Here is an 18,057-nt window from a genome sequence, read left to right as displayed (position 1 = left end):
GTGCTGGGATTACAGGTGTGAGCCACGACACCTGGCCTGAATTTAAATTTTTTAACCCAGTTTCTATTAGATTGAAAATTAAGATATACATAATGTTTCCATGACTATATTTTTACAGTTTATTGTTCATAACTACTGTGTATTAATGCATCAAGGCAACTACATAAAGAGGAACTGAAGCTCACCCCTTGCTTATGATTGTGATGATTTTAAAGAACTCTGGAAGTTCAGTGAGTCACTGAATTAACCTACCAAGAATTTTTTCTGTACAAATGTTTTCATTATACAGGGAAATTTCTCTTCAGGTGTTTCTTTTCCCTCCTTAAAAGTTTATCTTCCTTACAAACAAATTATATTCCATGCATGAACATAGGACGAACATAGAAAACTGGGCAGTTCTGAACAAGATTTTTTCACATTGCAATAATCTGTGACCAACTAAAGCACTGCCAAAGTGTCAGACTCAGAATTCAAGCAAGTCAGACTTGCTTTAGATAAGCAGTGCTTGCATTATTTAAGGTCATTTGAAAACTCATTCAAGAGGTCGTCTGTTTTCACTTAAAAGCAGTTTAGCTTAACCAGCTGAAGAGCTTACATTTAGAAATAACATTGGACTGCAAGTCACGTATTCTTTGACCTTGAGCAAGACCTGTCAAATAGCTAGAAGGATCAGTTGTCTCATTTTCAAATGAATAAATTAAACTAATTAAATAGGCCGGGCGCGGTGGTTCACGCCTGTAATCCTAGCACTTTGGGAGGCCAAGGCGGGAGGTGGGGTAGGGGGGGAATCGCTGGAGCCCAGGAGTTCAAGACCAGCCTGGACAACATGGAGAAACCCTGTCACCACTATTAATAAAAATAGAAAAATGAGCCTGGCGTGGTGGTGCACTCCTATGGTCCCAGCTACTCGGGAGGCTGACGTGGGAGAATCACCTGAGCCAGGGAAGTTCCAGGCTGCAGTGAGCCGAGATCGCGCCACTGCACTCCAGCCTCGGCCACAGATTGAGACCCTATCTCAAGAAAAATTTTACAAAAATTAAATAAATGGAAAATATTTCATTATATTTTTCAAGATCTTTAAGGTTATTGGTTGAAATGACTGGGCTTTATTATATACTAAGCCCAACTTCGTAGACAATCACTTTGCTTTCCCTTCCAAAATCCTTTGCCTCAAAGCCACTGACAATCGAAAGCTGGCTTCTAACAGAACCAGCAGTCTTCACAAGCGGTTGGTCTATATCCCCTGCACTTTGTCAGAGCGCGAATAGAGGAAAGGCGGGGCCTAGAAGGCGGGGCTAGGAGCGCAATGGGGCGGGACAGAACGGATTGAGTTACGTCATTTCCGCCTGCGACGTTACCTAGGAGTCCAGCGGCGCCCGGGCCAGCAGCGATTGGTAGGTGAAGGGAATAGTGTCCCTTCTCTCAGCGCGTACTACTGTTCCGGTAGCCTTTGTGCCCACTGGTTTGAGCCTTCGTTGTTTGAAGGCCCTAAAGAACCCATACCCTTGATACCATTCCCCATCCGCCCCTCTTAAGGACGTTTCATTCCTCTAAAGCCCTCCCAGCGAGGTCTCTAGCTGGTTTACAGTCCTGCCCGGGAGTAACCGCTTCCTCAGAGCTCCTTTCCTCGCCCTCGGTGAAGTTGCGTCGGGCTGGTTGACAAGTCCTTACTGCTCATACAGCGCCTTCACAGATCCCCACACCCCAATCCTCCGCAAAGATATTACTCCGTCCACCTTCCCGCTGACCGGGAAGTACACATTAATCTTCCTTAGATTTTTCCTCATTTCTTTCCTTTGCCCCCTCCCATTTGTTTTACGTTTTTTCAGTTTTTTTAGAGATGGAAAAGGGAAACGCGTTTTTAAAGAATAGGTTAGTTGTTTTTCTTCTCCTGCCCCTAGCATCAAGGACCACAGGTAAAAAGGAAAAGCGAAATTACGAAACTTATAAAGGCCACGAGAATCATTTGTTCATTCAGTAAATTTAGTAGAGGAAACAAAATAGGACGTATACAGGTTCCAATTCAAGCAAAGTAAAGATTGTTTGCTGCTTTAAAAGTGAAACCAAGAATCCAAACACGTCTTGTGGGGTTTTTTCCACGAAGCGTAAAAATAAATAAGTGAAAACATCATCTATTATGATAAAAAATTTTATTGATTAGGGATATAATAAGCTTGGAAAATACTTATCTGTAAATCTACAAGTGGCACATGGGTGTAGTAAAATACTTCATTGCCTGAGCAGTTGTTTGATAGTACATTTTATTTGGTTAGTTTTTTGTTGTTTGTTTTTGAGAAGGCATCTCGCTGTGTTGCCCAGGCTGAGTGCAGTGGCGTGATGTCAGTTCACTGCAACCTCTGCCTCCCGGGTTCAAGCTATTCTCCTGCGTCAGCCTTCCGAGTAGCTGTGACTGCAAGTGTGCGCCACCACACCCAGCTAATTTTTGTATTTTTAGTAGAGACAGGGTTTCACCATATTGGCCAGGCTGATCTCAAACCCCTGACTTAAGGTGATCTGCCCACCTTGGCCTCCCAAAATGTTAGGATTACAGGCGTGAGCCACCAGACCCGGCCTGGTAGTACATTTTAGTATCTTAAAACTTATGAAGGGTTTTCACAATGGTTAATTTATCTGGAGCATCATAATAACCATATAAAATCGATCTTATTTCTTATCTAAAACCAGCAACGGTCCCACCCTCCTTTCTGCTCCAGATGATGTCCTCTTACACCTACTCAAAGGTTTTACCCTTTAACTTATCCCTTTTTTTGCCCCTTTAAGTTCTCCGTCACTTTAATTTCTCCCTCACTACTGGATGGTACATTTTAACATGCTTTAGAATCTGTCGTTTTTTTTGTTGTTGTTGTTTTTTTTTTTTAGACCGAGTTTCACTCTTGTTGCCCAGGCTGGAGTAGTGGCATGATCTCGACTCACCGCAACCTCCGCCTGCCGGGTTCAAGCAATTCTCCTGCCTCAGCCTTCCTGAGTAGCTGGGATTACGGGCATGCGCCACCACACCCAGCTAATTTTGTATTTTTAGTAGAGACGGGATTTCTCCATTTTGGTCAGGCTGGTCTCAAACTCCCGACCTCAGATGATCCGCCCACCTTGGCCTCCCAAAGTGCTGGGATTACAGACGTGAGCCACCGCGCCCGGCCTTTTTTTTAAAAAAAAAACCCTTAATCCATTCTCACTCTGTAGCTACACCCCATTTTTCTGCTCCCTTAGAGCACTCCAAAGAATTACTACTGTACTTACTGTCTCAACTTTCCCACTTCCTCAACCCAACCCAAACTTCCTTCCCTGCTTACTTCACTGAAGCAGTGCGTGTACGGTCACTAGTGACTTTATCTGGCCAAATCTCCCTTTTTTTCCTCTGTATTTACTTGCCCTTGCAACAATATTTGACACAATTGAATATGTTCTTTCTTGAAATTGTGGAACTTCATTGTTTATTTCTGAATCAGATAATTTTGAATGCTGGAATATATTTCCTCTATATTTTGTGTATTCATAAACATATAATGGTGGCATTTATGACATACTTTTTTGGCAGCTTCTAAACACCATTTAGCCTATGTCACTAGAGAAGCAGGAAGCAGGTGTATGCAGAAAGCCCGTGTAAAATTATTTAGATCAAAATATTCAATAAACTGGTTCAGGATTTTCAAGGGATTTTTAAGATCCAGTGTTAAATTTCCACCTACAAAATTGGGAATGTATTTGGGAAAATTATGAAATTGTGATGAATTAATGCTAATGCTGTCATGTTAAATAACACACATACTACATTGATAACAGGCAAAAAATCACACAGTTTAGTTCTTGGAAAGAATATTAAAAGACCCATTTTAATCCTAATATCTAATTTACATTTAGTTTTTTACTTTTCTAAAATTTAGAGTCAAGCATTCCCATAGAATGTTTATGGGCATAAATTAGACACCATTTTTGAGGACAGTTTGGCAGTGTTAGGTTTTAATATGCACGCTGTTTTTTTAAATGAAGTTATATTGTATATATCTGAACTAAATGCACACTGTGGAAAAAAACCAACAGCATGAAAGAGTATACTGGAACAAAAACATCTCTTCCCTTTCCGAACCCAGCCTCCTCAGTCCACAGGTCCATTCCTAGAGACAATCATTCTTAGTAATTTCTCATATCCCTTTCCAGAGAGAGTCAATTCAAATATATATGTGCGCCAGGCACAGTGGCTCATGCCTGTAATCCCAGCGCTTTGGGAGGCCGAGGTGGGTGGATCATGAGGTCAAGAGATGGAGACCATTCTGGCCAACATGGTGAAACCCCATCTCTACTTAAAATACAAAAATTAACTGGGCACGGTGGCGCACACCTGTAGTGCCAGCTACTTGGGAGGCTGAGGCAGGAGAATCGCTTGAACCCGGGAGGCGGAGGTTGCAGTGAGTGGAAATCGCGGGGAGGCTAAGGCAGGAGAATCGCTTGAACCCAGGAGGCGGAGGTTGCAGTGCACCGAAATCGCTCCACTGCATTCCAGCCTGGCGACAGAGCGAGACTCTGTCTCAGAAAACAAACAAAAAACAGAAATATATATGTGCATACCTTTTGTCATAGCAATTCCACTTGTAAAAACTATCCTACAAAAATTGTTGCTGCTGAGCGCAATGGCTTATGCCTGTAATGCTAGCACTTTGGGAGGCCAAGGCGGGTGGATTTCTTGAGGCCAGCAGTTCGAGCCCACCCTGGCCAACAGGGTGAAACTCTGTCTCTACTAAAAATACAAAAATTAGCCGGGCGTGGTGGCACACACCTGTAATCCCAGCTACTCAGGAGGCTGAGACATGAGAATCACTTGAACCCGGGAGGTGGAGGTTGCAGTGAGCTGAGATGATGTCTCTGCACTCCAGCCTGGGTGACAGAGCAAAATTCTGTCTCCAAAAAAAAAAAAAAAAAAAAAAATTAACAAATCTTTTAGGCGTGAAATATCATTCCTTAATCTCATTTGTGCTAACAGTTATTTGTAAATTAAGAGAATAATTGTACTTAAAATGTTATCTCAGTTTCCTAACTGGAATAATGCACATGAATAGTTTTTATTTTGGAAAATAGTTTGTATTATAATAATATGATTTATTGAGTGGCTATGGTGGGTCAGAAACTATACTAAATGCTTTACCTGTGTTATCTGACTTAATCCTAACAATTCTATGAGTTAGGTACAATGAGTCCCCATATTGTACAGATGAGTAACTTGAAGTTTGAGTGAGTTAAGTAACTTCGGCAAAATCACGCAGCTAAGAATGAGGTAGAATTTGTTGAGATTTAAACCCTGGTCTATCTTGCCTCAGAGTCCAAAGACTTAACCTGTCTTCCCATGCCTCCTATATTAATAAGGCTATTTGTAGGGAAAGCAAAAAAGACATAAGTTTTTTTCATAGCAAACCTTCTCCCCACTCTTAAAAATGTGAATTTAAAAAACAACAATTTACCAAATTAGGAAGAAAACACCTTTAGTTTTAAGCATCTGAATAACTTTAAACGTCAAAAGGGAAAAATGGCAAGTTGAGAAATATATAAATACGTTTTTCTTATGAATGGCGTATCCTTTTTGAAAGTTTTCTGTTTAGCCTCTGTCTTTCTAAACATATTAGTAGATGTATGTTATATGTTTAAATAGGTCAGGGCTTTGGGATTTGTAAATCCTTACACGTTTTGCATTTTACGTGCACCAATTCAGAGTTTAAATTTTTATTATTTTTAGAGACATGGTCTCATTTTGTGGCCCAGGCCGGAGTGCAGTGGTGCAATCATAGCTCACTGCAGTTTTGAACTCCTGGGCTCAAGCCATCCTCCTGTTTCAGCCTCCCAAGTAGCTAGGACTACAGTGTGTGCCAACCTGCCCAGCTTTTTGTTGTTGCTGCTGTTGTTGTAGAGATGGGGGTCTCGCTATATTGCCCAGGCTGGTGTTGAACTCCTGGCCTCAAGCAATCCTCCTGCCTTGGCCTCCCAAAACCATGGGATTACAGGCATGAGTCACTATATTCAGCTCAGAATTTTAAGCTTTTAAGCAAAATTTATTCACTTTGGATTATGATAAAGCATGTCAGAACCATATTGCTACTGTAAATGTAATGAGTGACATTATTCTGTGAAGTATTAATAACTCTTAAGACTAAGTAAAAATCCATGTTTCTCCCTGTATTCAGTGCATGACCTTTTTTTCCTTTTATATTTGACCACATAAGGTCTAATTTTAGGTTAGGGACTTGCGCAATTTTGTGGATGCAACTCTGTCTCTATGCACGTTAAGAAAGGTTTATTTGAAGTCATACAACAGGGTATGTAAAAGTCATGGACTTTCAAGATAAACTTGAATTCAATAACTGGTTTAGTTACTCACTATTTGACCTTAGGCCTTAAAGCCTAGGCTCCTCATCTCTAACACAAGCATATTAGCAAAATCTGTTATGCAGGGTTGTTGCTGGAACTAGAAAAAAATATACAAATTAGAACATATTAAATCACCAATAATTGCGGACTACTTTTGGCACAGTGGCTCATGCCTGTAATCCAAGCACTTTCAGAGGCAGAGGTGGGAGGATCGCTTGAGTACAAGAATTCAAGACCAGCCTGGGAAACATAGCAAGAACCTGTCTCTACAAAAAATTTTTAAAATTAGCTAGGCATCGTAGCATGTGCCTGTAGTCCCAGCTACTCAGGAGGGTGAGGCAGGAGGAGCAATCGAGCCTAAGAGTTCAAGGCTGCAGTGACCTATGATCCTGCCATGGCATTCTAGCCAAGGCAACAGAGAAAGACTCTGTCTCTTAAAAAATAAGAAGGTGACTATTTTTATTTTTATTATTTTGATACAAAATCTTATTTTAATTGTTTTATTTATACAACTCTATTTAATTTTCATTGAGTTCTAGTGGTAGTTTTATAATAAAGCATATAAAATAATTTTAGGCTGGGCGTGGTGGCTCACGCTTACAATCCCAGCACTTTGGGAGGCCAAGCCAGAAGGTGTTTGACAGCAGCCTGGGCAACATAGCAAGACCCCATCTCTACAAAAAAATAATAATTAAAAAAAGAAAGCCAGGTGTGGTGGTGCACGCCTACAATCCCAGCTACTTAGGAGGTTAAGGCAAGAGGATCACTTGAGCCCAGCAGCTTGAGGCTACAGTGAGCTATCATCGCACCACTGCACTCCAGCTTGGGTGACAGAGCAAGAATGTGTCTCTAAAAAAATAAATAAATAAAAATGAAAGTAAATTAAAATTATTTTAAATGTACCCTTTTTGCTCTTTTTCTTTTAGGAATTTCAAATGCCTTGGAAAGAGGAATCAGAATTTACAAAGCAGGATAAGGCTGCCAGAGTCATTCAGCAGGCCTGGAAAAGTTTCCTTGTGAGTTTATTTAGAAGTTTTATTGAAATATAATTTTTATGTCATAAAATTTAAAGTGTACAGTTCAATTTTTTTTTTTTTTTTAAGACAGAATCTCTCTCTGTTGCCTAGGCTGGAGTGCAGTGGCATGATATTGGCTCACTGCAGCCTCTGCCTCCCAGGTTGAAGCAATTCTCCCACCTCAGCCTCCCCAGTAGCTGGGATTACAGGTGCACCACCATGCTTGGCTAATTTTTGTATTTTTAGTAGAGACGGGGTTTCACCATGTTGGCCAGGCTGGTCCTGAACTCCTGACTTCAGGTGATCCACCCTCCTTGGCCTCCCAAAGTGCTGGGATTACAGGCGTGAGCCACTGCACCCGGCCAGTTCAATACTTTTTATATAAAGTGTACAATTCAGTAGCTTTTAGTATACTTGCAGAATTGTGTGCCATTCTTCACTTTAAAAAGCAGACTTTTTGGCCAGGCGTGGTGGCTCATGACTGTAATCCCAGCACTTTGAGAGGCTGAGGCAGGCGGATCATCTGAGGTCGGGAGTTTGAGACCAGCCTGATGAACATGGAGAGACCCTGTCTCTACTAAAAATACAAAATTAGCTGGGTGTGGTGGCGCATGCCTGTAATCCCAGCTACTCGGGAGGCTGAGGCAGAAGAATCACTTGAACTTGGGAGGCGGAGGTTGTGATGAGCCGAGATCACGCCATTGCACTTCAGCCTGGGCAACGACAGCAACAACAACAACAACAACAACAACAACAAAGCAGACTTTTTTAACATTTCAAAAAGTTACAATTATTTCATTAGCTGCACAAATATTTATTGAGTTCCTGATCTGGGCCAGGCACTTTTATAATGGCTATCAATGAAAGTATCATTAATAAGATTATTTGCCTTTCACCTCTAAACACTTTATTTCTTGACTGAGGAACCAGCATTGTGAGCAGATGTTAGGAATATAGCCACTCATTAAATATTTATTGAGTACTTATTCTCGAGGAGCTTCAAGTTTATTAATAATACACTATATCCGGGTTAATGTCGTGGTCACTTGTTGTGCTTTTATAAGGGTAGAGCTGGTCTTATAGGTGTAAGGAATATTCCAAGTTGAATTATCTGGTTGGGTGAGAGCCAGGAGGTAAAATGACCTCACTCTTTTCTCTCTGATAGCAGCAGGACTCTGTGCCTGGTAATTTTAAGTGAAGTAATATGGCTCTGTTTCTAGCACACACTGATACAAAGGTTTTATGGCTTACAAGACCACCTTTGTATCAGTTAATCCCATTTTGTAAAGTTGCTTCATTATTTGCCTCTACCAAGGCCATAAAACCTATGCTGGGGTATAACTATGTTGATTTCTAACACTAAAATAATATGTGTTTTTTTAAGATACAGGGATCTCACTGTGTTGCCCAGGATGGTCTCAAACTCCTGGGCTCAAGTGAACCTCCAACCTCAGCTTCCCAAGTAACCTGCCCTATAGCCGAGCACTGTTATACCCAGCTAATCTTCTTTTAAAACTTATTCTTCCTTAGTTGGTTTTGATTGACATACACATCATCTAGGCTTAAGCTTTTCTATCGTTTGCAGCTGTTTTCTCTCACATCCAACCAGCCACACACCTTTGACTAGCTGTTGTATTCCTGACATTGTGCTAGGCATTTCAGAATACATCCTTGCCCTTAAAGGAGCTTCAGCAGAGAAGCCATGTAAATAAAGAGGTGTGTGTGTGTGTGTAGACAGAGGACACATTTTCACCTTCTATCTCTCCAGAACCCCATTGAAACGACACTGTGTAGAAGGTTCATCCATAACAAAGAGAAGGGGGTTCATGAGCGATAAAAATTTTATCTAATTTTTGGAAAACTAAAAATAGATGATAGCATCCTTTGGAAAAACTGTAGAAACACTTGCCTAGACACATTTCATAGGGGTTCCAATGAGGGAATTGGTTTGCCATTGGAACCCCAGAGAGGATATGAATTTGGAGTTAACAATTTAAAAGAGCTGGAAGGAGAAGGACTGAAGACAGGGGTTAATTGAAAGTCTGTACGTGGGGCAGCTGTGCCAGTTGTCTCCAGTCTTTTGCAGACCAAGAGCTGCAGGTAGGTGGATGTTTACTGCTAGTCACAAATCTGCTTGTAGACAGATATATACTATTAGGCAAAAAAGACACAAAGAAACCCTGGAGGCTTATCTCTTTTTTAAAAAAAATGAAAAATGAAAAATCAAATGAACTATCTGGGAAAGCTAGTTCTAGCATGGATTTGGCATTCCACAGTGAAACCCTCTTAGTTTTGTTGTGTTGCCTCTTAATTTTGGTGTTTGAGAGACACCCTGCTTAATAGCTGGCTACTTGACCATACCCATTAAAGAAAGCCTGGTAATTACTTACTCCACTCATGTCATGAAGCTCCCAGGCAATTTTCCCACTCCTGAGTGAGAACACTGGGTAGACAGAATACTAACAAAAGATACTCGTACTAGCGCCTAGAAAAACTGACACAGACTTTCATTCTTAAGTATTAATGGACAACCAAGGTTCACTTTTATTTCCCCCCACATAATTGTGAGATTTATTGAGTGAGATACCATTTTCCATTTACCAGAAAGGCTGAGATCAAAGTTTGTGGTTCTGGGGACAGGACTGGGATGGCTGCGACGGGAATGTGGAGACCTCTCACTGCATGCCCTTCCCTACTTTTTTAAATTTTGTGCCATCTGCAAACATTACCTAGTCAAAAAATTAATAAAATACTTAAAAATATGAGTTGATTAGGACATGGGGAAATAGGCATTCTTGTTCTGACAGGAGGTGGTGTGGACAGAAACTTCTGTATGTTGGACAATAGTGATATTTATCCAAATGTTAAACAGGCACACCTTTTACCCAATGATATCTGGTCTAGTCTAAGAACTTCACCCACACCTGGGGGAAACGACACCCAAGTCTGTTCACCACTGCATGATTTGTGCTGATCCTGAGAGGCTGGCCTGAGCATCTAACCCTCTTTGAAGACCATGCTGACTCTGAACAAAGACCAGAAGCTAGACTTCCTGTCTGGCGATCTTCTCCAACCACCTCTGTTTTTTTTTTTTTTTTTTTTTTTTTGAGACAGAGTCTTGCTCTGTCTCCCAGGCTGGAATGCAGTGGTGTAATTTTGGCTCACCGCAACCTGCGCCTCCCAGTTCAAGTGATTCTCGTGCCTCAGCCTCCCGAGTAGGTGGGATACCAGCACGTGCCACCACACCCAAGGTTCACTTTTAGGGAAAACCAATAATGTCAAAACAAAAAGAAAAAGAAAGAAAAAAAAAGATAGAACCTGAAGAAAACAAAAATAGTAATAAATTTAAATTAGATCAGGATATTGAGTGCCTCTAAGAGGGTTATATATGGGAGGAAAATGGTACCCCATGCAATAGAAAGTATGACAGAGGCTGGATTTAGAAAAAAGAGGTTAGAAACTCTGAAAAAGAGCTAACTGTGAAAGTCATGGTTCAGATATGACAGATTAAAATTGTTCTAAGATGTGAAGAGAATACATTTGCTCTTGATTCTAGACACAGCATCTTGATTCTAGATACAGTCAAGTGGGTGACTTCTAAAAAAAGGATGCATAGTTTTAGCACATTGCTTGGCTGTAGAAGGGAATTATTTGCATAGTTATAGTAATGTAAATGTAGGGATTTAAAAAAATTAAATATTTTAATCAAAGTAACATGAGTACTTCTTTAATAAGTAATATAGAATAATTTATTATGAAAAATAAATATTTTACCCCATCCTACTTTCTTTCACCCTCATACACTAAAAGCAACCATTTTTAACTTTCTTTTTTTGAGATGGAGTCTTGCTCTGTTGCCCAGGCTGGAATGCAGTGGCGCAATCTCGGCTCACTGCAGCCTTCGCCTCCCAGGTTCAATCAGTTCTCTGCCTCAGCCTCCCGAGTACCTGGGATTACAGGCGCCCACTACCACACCCAGCTGATTTTTTTGTATTTTTAGTAGAGATGAGGTTTCACCATCTTGGCCAGGCTGATCTTGAACTCCTGACCTAGTGATCCACCCACCTCTGCCTCCCTAAGTGCTAGGATTACAGGCGTGAGCCACCGCGCCTGGCCCATTTTTAACTATTTTTATTGTAGATCTTCTAGTAGTTACTTCCATGCTTCTAAATAATGTGCGTGTACAATTATCTTTTATTAACTTTAGAGGTAATCTGTTGGCTTTCTGCAAAGATAATTGAGAACGTAGGTTACTTACCCTCGACAGCCCTGCTTATCTCCCCTCCCAGTATCATCATGTTATTTTTTTAGTTCCTCTATTTTATTACCTTATTGGTTTAAAGAATATTTAAGTCTTAGTTTCTTGTTCCATCAGGCTGACATAGAATCACTTGACTCCCCATTATATATGATGAGAACATAAGTATCCCTACCCTTTTCTTTACCTCTCCTCTCCATCTTCAAACCGCCAAGATCTATTACCTGTACTATTACGTTATAAGTATTCTCTGGAGGAGTTCATACATCCTGAATGCAAGTCCTTTGTTAAATACTATATGTGTTGAATATCTTCTCCCAGGCTTGCCTCATTCCTCTAAGATGTTCTTAATGAAAAGAAGTCTTTAATTTTAATAAAGTCCAATTTGTGACTTTTTCTCTTTCTTTCCTTCTTTCCTTTCTTTCTTTCTTTCTTTTTTTTCTTTCTTTGACAGGGTTTCACTCTTTTTGCCCATGCTAGAGTGCAGTCGCATGATCACAGTTCACTGTAACCTTGAACTCCTGGGCTCAAGCAATCCTCCCGCCTCAGCCTCCTGTTTGGACTACAGGTGTGCACTACCATGCCTGGCTAATTTTTTAATTTTTTGTAGAGACAGGGTCTTGGTATGTTGCCAAGGCTGGTGTTGAACTCCTGGCCTCAAGCAGTCCTCCCACCTTGGCCTCCGAAAGTGCTGAGATTACACATGTGAGCCACCATGCCCAGCCACCACTTTTTCTTCATGGTTAGTGCTTTCTGGGTCCTGTTTAAGAAATTTTGTCTAACCTAGTCGGAAGATATTTTCCTTATGTTTGTCCTAGAGGCTTAATTGCTTTAGTTTCAGACTGATATCTAGTATCCATCTCAAATTAATTGTTGTGTATACTTAGAGGTACAAAGTTCATTTTTTTCTTATGGATATCCAACTGATCAAATACCTTTGAAAATACCATCCTTTTCACAATGAATTGCTGTGGTGCCATTGTTTAAATCATGTAATCATATATGTAAAGTGTTTCTGTAGTGTCTATTCTGTTGCATTGGTCTATTTGTGTATATTTATTTGTTTATTTAAGACAGAGTCTCACCCTGTTGCCTAGGCTGGAGTGCAGTGGCACAATCTCAGCTCACTGAAATCTGCACCTCCCAGGTTCAAGCAATTCTCCTGCCTCAGCCTCCCAAATAGCTGGGACTACAGGCATGGGTCACCATGCCTGGATACTTTCTGTACTTTTTGTAGATGGGGTGTCTTGCCCTGTTGCCCGTGCTGGTCTCTAACTCCTGAGCTCAAGTGATCTACCCGCCTTGGCCTCCCAAAGTTCTGGAATTACAGGCATGAACCACCACAGCTGGCCCATGTCTTTGGATCTTAAATTTCTCTCCATGTTTTTTTTTTTTTTTTTTTTTTTTTGAGGTGGAGTCTTGCTCTGTCACCCAGGCTGGAGTGCAGTGACGTGATCTCAGCTCACTGCAACCACCGCTTCCCGGGTTCAAGCGATTCTCCTGCCTCAGCCTCCCGAGTAGCTGGGATTACAGGCATGTGCCACCACACCTGGCTAATTTTTGTATTTTTAGTAGAGATGGGGTTTCACTATGTTGGTCAGTCTGGTCTCGAACTCCTGACCTCGTGATCCACCCGCCTCGACCTCCCAAAGTGCTGGGATTACAGGCATGAGCCACTGTGCCTGGCCTCTAATTGCTTTTTTATAAATTCCTTTGGATTTTCTTAGTCATGTTATCTTTGAATGATGACAGTTTTACTTTTCCTTTGTGAATGTTGTATCTTTGGTTTATAGAAACACCATTGATTTTTATATGTTGAGTTTGTAACTTTACTAAATTTGCTTATTATTTTTAACAGTTTTTTGATAAGAGTCTTTAAGGTCTTCTGTGTATAAGATCATGTCATCTGGAAACAGAGACAATTTAACATCTTCCTTTTCAATTTGTACGTCTTATTTCTTTCTCTTGCCTAATTTCTCTGGCTGAGACTTCCAGTGCCATGTTGAATACAAGTAGTAAGCAGGGGCATCCATGTTCCTGATCTTAGAGAAGAAACTTTTAACTTTTCACCATTGAGTATGATGTTAGCTGTGGGCTTGTCATATGTGACCTTTAAAGGTAAATTAAGGAATATATTGAGACAAACAAAATGGAGACACAACATACCAAAACGTATGGGATGCAGCAAAGGCAATTCTAAAGGGGAATTTCATAGCAATAAATGCCTACATCACAAAACAAGAAAGATCTCAAACAACCTAATGTTACACTTCAAGGAACTAGAAACAGAAGAACAAACTAAGACCAAAGTTATCAGAAGGAAGGAAATAAAGATTAGAGCAGAAATGATTGAAATAAAAACTAGAAAAACAGTAGAAAAGATCAACAAAACCAAGAGTTGGGTTTTTGAAAAGATAAACAAAATTGGTAAATCTTTAACTGGACTAACTAATAAAAACAAGAAAATCAGGTGTGGTGGCACACGTCTGTAGTCTCAGCTACTTGAGAGACTGAGGCAGAAAGATCACTTTAGCCCAAGAGTTTGAGTCCACCCTTGGCAGCATAGTGAGACTACATCTCTAAAAGTAAATAAATAAATAAATAAATAAATAAAAATGTAAAAGTAGGCCTGGTGCAGTGGCTCACGCCTGTAATCCCAGCACTTTGGGAGGCCAAGGTGGGCGGATCACCTGAGGTCGGGAGTTCAAGACCAGACTGACCAATATGGAGAAACCTCGTCTCTACTAAAAATACAAAATTAGCCAGGTGTGGTGGCACATGCCTGTAATCCCAACTACTCCGAAGGCTGAGGCAGGAGAATCACTTGAACCCAGGGGGCAGAGGTTGCGGTGAGCTGAGATCATGCCATTGCACCCCAGCCTGGGCAACAAGAGTGAAACTGTCTAAAAAAAAAAAAAGAAGACTCAAATAAATAAAATCAGAAATGAAAGATGAGACATTACAACTGATACTACAGAAATACAAAGGATAATAAGAAACTACTATGAACAATTATAAGCCAATAAATAGGATAACTTAGAAGAAATGGGCAAATTCTTAGATACATATAACCTCCCAAGACTGAATCATGAAGAAATAGAAAATATGAATAGACCAATAATGAGTAAGAAGATTGGATCAGTAATAAAAAACCTCCCGTCAAAGAAAAGCCCAGGATGGCTTCACTGTTGAATTCACTGATGACCTTGCTGTTGAATTCTACTAAATATTTAAAGAAGAAATAATAATCTGCCCTTTTCAAACTCTTTCAAAAAATTAAAGAGGAGAGCATACTTCTAACCTCATTTACAAAGCCAACATGAGTTGGATACCAAAGCCAGATGAGGATGCTATAATAAAATTACAGGCTAATGCCCCTCATGAACATAGATGAATAGGATCTTCAACCAAATACTAGCAAACTGAATTTAACAGCACATTAAAATAATGATCAAGTGAGATTTATCCTTTGTGTGCAAGGCGGTTCAACGTATACAAATCAATAAATGCGATGACCACATTAACAGAATAAAGGACAAAAAGCATGTGATCACTTCAATAGATATTTTGTATATTTTACAGTACTTCTTGTCTGAAAGAACATTTTATTTTATGTTGATATAGCTACCCTAGTGTTCTTTTGGTGAGTACCTACATGACATCTTTTCCTATTCTTTTACTTTTCATCTTTTTGTGCCCTTATATTTACATTGTGTCTCTTGTAAACAAAATACAGTTGGATTTAATTTTGCATAATTCTAAATAATTTTTGTCTTTTAATTAGCATGTTTAGACCATTTATATTTATTGTAATTACTGTATTCATTGGGCTAAAGGCTACCATCTTGCTGTTTGTTTTCTACTTATCTGATCTGTTCTTCCTGTATTTTCCCCTGCCTTTTCCCTTTCTTGGTGGTAATTAAATATTGTTAGTTTGTCATTATTTTCTTCTCTATTAACTTTTTAGTTATTTTGATTGATTAAAGATGCCATAAGTTGTTTTCTATTTCTCCTGTTGACAGGAGGTGGCAATATTTTCCCTTTCTTTTTTTTTCTTTTTTCTTTTTTTTTTAATTATACTTTAAGTTCTAGGGTACATGTGCACAACGTGCAGGTTTGTTACAAATGTATACATGTGCCATGTTGGTGTGCTGCACGCATTAACTCATCATTTACATTAGGTATATCTCCTAATGCTATCCCTCCCCCCTCCCCCCACCCCACGACAGGCCCTGGTGTGTGATGTTCCCCACCCTGTGTCCAAGTGTTCTCATTGTTCAGTTCCCACCTATGAGTGAGAACATGCAGTGGTTGGTTTTCTGTCCTTGCGATAGTTTGCTCAGAATGATGGTTTCCAGCTTCATCCATGTCCCTACAAAGGACATGAACTTATCCTTTTTTATGGCCGCATAGTATTCCATGGTGTGTATGTGCCACATTTTCTTAATCCAGTCTATCATTGATGGACATTTGGGTTGGTTCCAAGTCTTTGTTATTGTGAATAGTGCTGCAGTAAACATACCTGTGCATGTGTCTTTATAGCTGCATGATTTATAATCCTTTGGATATACACCCAGTAATGGGATGGCTGGCTCAAATGGTATTTCTGGTTCTAGATCCTTGAGGAATTGCCACACTGTCTTCTACAATGGTTGAACTAGTTTACAGTCCCACCAACAGTGTAAAAGTGTTCCTATTTCTCCACATCGTCTCCAGCACCTGTTGTTTCCTGACTTTTTAGTGATTCCTATTCTTACTGGTGTGAGATGATATCTCATTGTGGTTTTGATTTGCATTTCTCTGACAGCCAGTGATGATGAGCATTTTTTCATGTGTCTGTTGGATGCATAAATGTCTTCTTTTGAGAAGTGTCTGTTCATATCCTTTGCCCACTTTTTGATGGGGTGGTTTGATTTTTTTCTTGTAAATTTGTTTAAGTTCTTTGTAGATTCTTGATATTAGCCCTTTGTCATATGGGTAGATTGGAAAAATTTTCTGCCATTCTGTAGGTTGCCTGTTCACTTTGATGGTAGTTTCTTTTGCTGTGCAGAAGCTCTTTAGTTTAATTAGATCCCATTTGTCAATTTTGGCTTTTGTTACCATTGCTTTTGGTGTTTTAGTCATGAAGTCCTTGCCCATGCCTATGTCCTGAATGGTATTGCCTAGGTTTTCTTCTAGGGTTTTTATGGTTTTAGGTCTAACATTTAAGTCTTTAATCCATCTTGAATTAATTTTTTGTAAGGTGTAAGGAAGGGATCCAGTTTCAGCTTTCTACCTATGGCTAACCAGTTTTCCCAGCACCATTTATTAAATAGGGAATCCTTTCCCCATTGCTTGTTTTTCTCATGTTTGTCAAAGATCAGATGGTTGTAGATGTGTGGTATTATTTCTGAGGACTCTGTTCTGTTCCGTTGATCTATATCTCTGTTTTGGTACCAGTACCATGCTGTTTTGGTTACTGTAGCCTTGTAGTAGAGTTTGAAGTCAGGTAGCGTGATGCCTCCAGCTTTGTTCTTTTGGCTTAGGATTGTCTTGGCAATGCTGGCTCTTTTTTGGTTCCATGTGAACTTTAAAGTAGTCTTTTCCAATTCTGTGAAGAAAGTCATTGGTAGCTTGATGGGGATGGCATTGAATCTATAAATTACCTTGGGCAGTATGGCAATTTTCATGATATTGATTCTTCCTACTCATGAGCATGGAATGTTCTTCCATTTGTTTGTATCCTTTTTTATTTCATTGAGCAGTGGTTTGTAGTTCTCCTTGAAGAGGTCCTTCACATCCCTTGTAAGTTGGATTCCTAGATTTTTTATTCTCTGTAGCAATTGTGAATGGGAGTTCACTCATGATTTGGCCCTGTGTTTGTCTGTTATTGGTGTATAGGAATGCTTGTGATTTTTGCACATTGATTTTGTATCCTGAGACTTTGCTGAAGTTGCTTATCAGCTTAAGGAGATTTTGGGCTGAGATGATGGCGTTTTCTAAATATACAATCATGTCGTCTGCAAACAGAGACAATTTGACTTCCTCTCTTCCTAATTGAATAGCCTTTATTTCTTTCTCCTGCCTGATTGCCCTGCCAGAACTTCCAACACTATGTTGAATGGGAGTGGTGAGAGAGGGCATCCCTGTCTTGTGCCAGTTTTCAAAGGGAATGCTTCCAGTTTTTGCCCATTCGGTATGATATTGGCTGTGGGTTTGTCATAGATAGCTGTTATTATTTTGAAATATGTCCCATCAGTACCTAGTTTATTGAGAGTTTTTAGCATGAAGAGCTGTTGAATTTTATTGAAGGCCGTTTCTGCATCTATTGAGATAATCATGTGGTTTTTGTAATTGGTTCTGTTTATATGATGGATTACATTTATTGATTTGTGTACATTGAACCAGCCTTGCATCCCAGGGATGAAGCCG

The 18,057-nt window shown here is 39.9% G+C and overlaps 1 protein-coding gene across 8 annotated transcripts in view; it reads left to right on the top strand.

Moving 5' to 3' along the window:
* Positions 1–1,335: 1,335 nt before the first annotated feature.
* C9H11orf65 (chromosome 9 C11orf65 homolog) overlaps positions 1,336–18,057 on the top strand; it is a 138,060-nt gene continuing 121,338 nt past the window's right edge. For 6 of the 8 annotated variants that reach the window (XM_055355468.1, XM_055355470.1, XM_055355469.1 and 3 more), the window contains exons 1-2: positions 1,338–1,394; positions 7,299–7,388. In XM_055355468.1, coding sequence (XP_055211443.1) covers positions 7,308–7,388 — 81 coding nt within the window. In that variant the 5' untranslated portion in view covers positions 1,338–1,394; positions 7,299–7,307. Of the gene's footprint in view, positions 1,395–7,298; positions 7,389–18,057 lie in introns of all 8 variants that reach the window. The other 2 variants (XM_055355471.1, XM_055355466.1) reach the window with 1 other exon arrangement.

Source organism: Gorilla gorilla, chromosome 9 (genome assembly GCF_029281585.2).
Source record: "Gorilla gorilla gorilla isolate KB3781 chromosome 9, NHGRI_mGorGor1-v2.1_pri, whole genome shotgun sequence".
NCBI classification, from domain to species: domain Eukaryota; kingdom Metazoa; phylum Chordata; class Mammalia; order Primates; family Hominidae; genus Gorilla; species Gorilla gorilla.
Note: the sequence above shows the minus strand (reverse complement) of the source record. Positions and strands in the feature narration are given on the sequence as shown.